This window comes from Rhipicephalus sanguineus, unplaced genomic scaffold (assembly GCF_013339695.2).
Source record: "Rhipicephalus sanguineus isolate Rsan-2018 unplaced genomic scaffold, BIME_Rsan_1.4 Seq5666, whole genome shotgun sequence".
Taxonomy (NCBI): Eukaryota; Metazoa; Arthropoda; class Arachnida; order Ixodida; family Ixodidae; genus Rhipicephalus; species Rhipicephalus sanguineus.
The window spans coordinates 12,109-15,815 of NW_023615525.1; the positions used below are offsets into that span (position 1 = coordinate 12,109).

Consider the following 3,707-nt stretch of genomic DNA (forward strand, 5'->3'; position numbering starts at 1 on the left):
GGTGGAAAAATATTCGGCTACTTGCAGCCGCGGCAGTACGTCTTCAAAAGTAGGCATATGGCAATGCTCTCGCAAAATCGCTTGTTTTTATTCGGAGGGATCCAAAATATGCCGAAGTTCTTTCCTCTCGTACCCCAAGATTTTCTACTGCGTAGATACTATTTTCAAGCTCTCCAAGTTCACACTGCGAGGCTAGTATCCTGAGCTCTGCGAGTCAATTGTTATATGACTCGCCTTCTCGCTGGTTCCAGAACGAAACCGAATTTCGTTCAGGTGAGGTTTGTAACTGCATGGTTTCAAAAACAGCGCGTAAAGTAAGAGGACACAGAAAGTAAGACAGGACCAGGCGCTGAACTGCCACAATGCTTTTTATTTGTGCGAACACGAATAAATAGGCTTTTCACATGAGAGGAGGGGGAGAGATATTGCAAAAACGCAGTGCCCTACCCTATACAACGCATGAAAATTAACGGTGCAGATAACTAATCTCTTTGTCTGTTAACGCTATCGAAGGTGAACTGACAATGCTGACCCGACGTTATGCATTTCGTAGGCTTCATAGATTTCTCGGCTCGGGAATCTCGGTAACTGCGAACGATGCGCGTCTGCTGGAAATCGGGGCTACAGCCGCACCTAGCGCAGTGGATTGCCAAGTTGCTGCCGGTCTTCGCTCCAAGATTGCTGGCGTGTTCTCGTAGGCGGTCATTGACACCACGGCCGGTCTGACCGATGTACATTCCTCCACAGGACGTCGGGATCTCCTACACCACTCCTGTTTGCAGGGAACAAACTGAGTTGCATGTTTCTTCTGGCACGCGGGTTTCTCAGAGCTTGCCGCATTCACTCGCTTGCAGAGAGAGCTTAGTTTATAGGCGCCGAGTAAACCCACTCTTACACCCGCTCGCACAGCCGCTTTTATCACCCGGTGGGATACGCCATGCAGTAGGGGATGACGGAAACTTTGGCCTTGTCAACTTGCTGTGGGTCTTCGTTTTCCTTGCGACCTAGTTCGCGTAGCACTACTTCAGCCAGTCCTGCCAGAACGGTTCTGGAAAGCCAGCCCTTGCCAACCTTTCCATTTGAAGGCGAAACTTGAAGCGACTTGATGGGGACAGGAACGACCTAAGGCATTCCTCATGGCGTCAAGGCGATGGCGCGTTTTACGAGCTTCGAATGATGAGATGAAATGGCAGTAGGTCTTTCTTCGATCGGGGTATAAATCCAGCAGGTATGCCGGTCGTCCAGGTGAATCGTGAGGTCAAGGAAGCGCAGTTTTTTGCCTTCAGGCAGCTCCTTAGTGAAGGAAGTCCAGGGAAGTTAGTGCACAAGTTGCTGTAAATCTTGTCTGCCGTGATGCTGGCTTCGTCCGGCTTCGCGTCGAATAAAACAAGGAAGTCATCACAAAGCGAAAAATTCACACCGGATCGTAGGTTCTGGTGCATAGGATCGTGTATTGCCAAGAGCAAGTTGCTTAGGATGGGGGCAATACACGATCCTATGCACACGCTCTTTTTGCACATAGTATCGCCCTTCCTGTCTTACGACCGTGTTGCTGAGGTAAAAGAATAGAAGTTCTAAAAACCTGGTTACACGGTGTTGACGGCGTTTTGAAAACGTACTGGACGTGCTTCTCGATCTCTTCTTGTAAGGTATCAGTGAGAGCAGCCTGAGGTAACGAGTAATACAGGTCTTGATGTCCATCGAGAATGCTTGCACTCCTTGAGGGCAAGACTGCTGCAGAAAGTTTGACACTTCGGAGGGCCTTCGAACGATGAACGGGTCTTTGACTTCTAACAAACGAAAGACCCTTCTGCAGGTACTGACCTAAGCTTCGCTGCCAAGTGCCAACTTCAGAGACAATCACTCGAAAAGGGTTACCCTCTTTGTGCGTCTTCATGGTGAAGAATGCGGATAGGCACAGCTCTTTGGAGCCTTTGAGCGAAGCCGACAGTTTGGAAAGGCCAGAATCAACGCACGCTTTGAGAGCCTCTTCTTCGCCTTCGCTGGGTGGAAGTTTTCTGCCGACCGAAGTTGCTATGAAGGGCTCTGCCAGTCTTCTCGTTGTAGACGCAAGAGGTCATCATGACAAACCCTCCTTCTTTGTCCGTCTGGAGAAGCTTGAAGTTGTCCTTGCGTAGTGAGGCGACCACGCTTGAAAGGTCAGAGCGCCGGATGCCCGTCAGTTTTGCTGGGAGTGCTTCAACGCATTCGAGGATGACACGATCGCTTTCCGGGATTCATGTCTCCTTAACTATATGTGACCTGTTGTGCACGTCATTGTATATATATTTTTTAATTTGTATGTTCGCCCAGCAGCATACACAATTAAAAATATGTAAATGGAGGCCTGTTCTGCAATGTATATCAACAGTACTCTATGATTCGGCTGATAGAGCCACGAATCATAGTCCGATGGTCTCAATTGATGAAGGCCCACTGTTTTAAGGTAGCACTGTCGTGACTGTGATAGTAAGTGCTAATACGATGCTTCTTATCTTGATGACCCTGATGGGCAGACTCACACCATGACAGGGCAGCCTGGAAGCTGTTGCATCATTACGAATATATTGCCTGTAGTACAGTCGTGAGCAATATGAGAGGAAACACTAAAATTACCTTTTAAAGGTCGTCGTTGCTAAACGCAGTTGGCAAGTGCAGAGGTGTTCGTAATGTCAAAAGCTCAAGTGGAAAGGTTAGTGAGTGAAATAACTTTTTAAAATCCGGCGGAAAGGTAGTTCTTGGAATTCAGCACGTCGCAATCACATCGATTCATTACAAGTAATCGTTGATTAAACAAGTGTTCAGTGTTCCCTTTTATGTTGCTCACGACTGTAGATGTGTGGATAGACAGGATACGAATTACACTGCTGTGAAAGTGAGGTCATGAAATCATGTAGTAAATGTGCACAGCGACGTATGTTGTTCATTCAGTCTCTGTCGGGTCCGCATTCTCCTAAGTACGCCTTGAACTCGCAGACAGCCCACATGGTGGAGGAAACGGCCAAGGCATGCCAGGAGTTCGCCCACGCCCGATGGTGGAGGGCTGGCCTGTTCACCAATTCAACGGCTCAGTTCGGCACGGTCACACGGCTCCCCGACACAGTGATCCTGCTGTCAACGCTCGACTCTGTGTTCGAGGAGCACCCGGCTGTCAAGGAGTGCCAACAACATGCTCATACCCACGGTCGCCATCGTCGACACCAACTGCGACCCACGCCTCATCACCTACCCGATCCCGGGAAACGACGACACGCCGTCGGCTATCCAACTCTACTGCAACCTCTTCAAGACGGCCATCCTTCTCGGAAAAGAGCGGCGGAAAAAAGACCAGGAGGAAGCGGCAAAGCTGATTGCAACGATGAGGGAGCCAGTGGTGAGACGTCAAAGACGTCGGAGAGCACTTGAAAGGCAAGGACTCACGTGTCATGTCACAGAACTGTATAGTTGATGAAATGAATTGTGTAAGTAGTCCAAAACACCAAGCTGTGTTGTCTACTTTCTTCAGTGTTCATGTGTGCACGCATGTGCTCACATGCACTGCTTTTTTTTCTGTGAATGTTTTGTGCTTGCTTACCAGCTGAGATGCGTTAGACTCACAGCTGGTGCTTTAGCACTAAGGGCTCCCAAAAAGATTTGCTGTGTGCTGCCATAGACGTTGTGCAATGAAGTTAGTGACTGTGTTTATCAGCACAAAAAAGATAGTATGA

General features: G+C 48.7%; 1 protein-coding gene across 1 annotated transcript; it reads left to right on the forward strand.

Moving 5' to 3' along the window:
* Nucleotides 1–2,974: 2,974 nt before the first annotated feature.
* LOC119377797 (28S ribosomal protein S2, mitochondrial-like) lies at nucleotides 2,975–3,373 on the forward strand (the record flags this gene model as incomplete). Its single annotated transcript, XM_037647102.2, is given in 2 exon segments — nucleotides 2,975–3,153; nucleotides 3,155–3,373. Coding segments are annotated over 2 exon segments (387 nt in total), but the record flags the coding sequence as incomplete, so codon positions are not given.
* Between the last annotated feature and the right edge of the window lie 334 nt (nucleotides 3,374–3,707).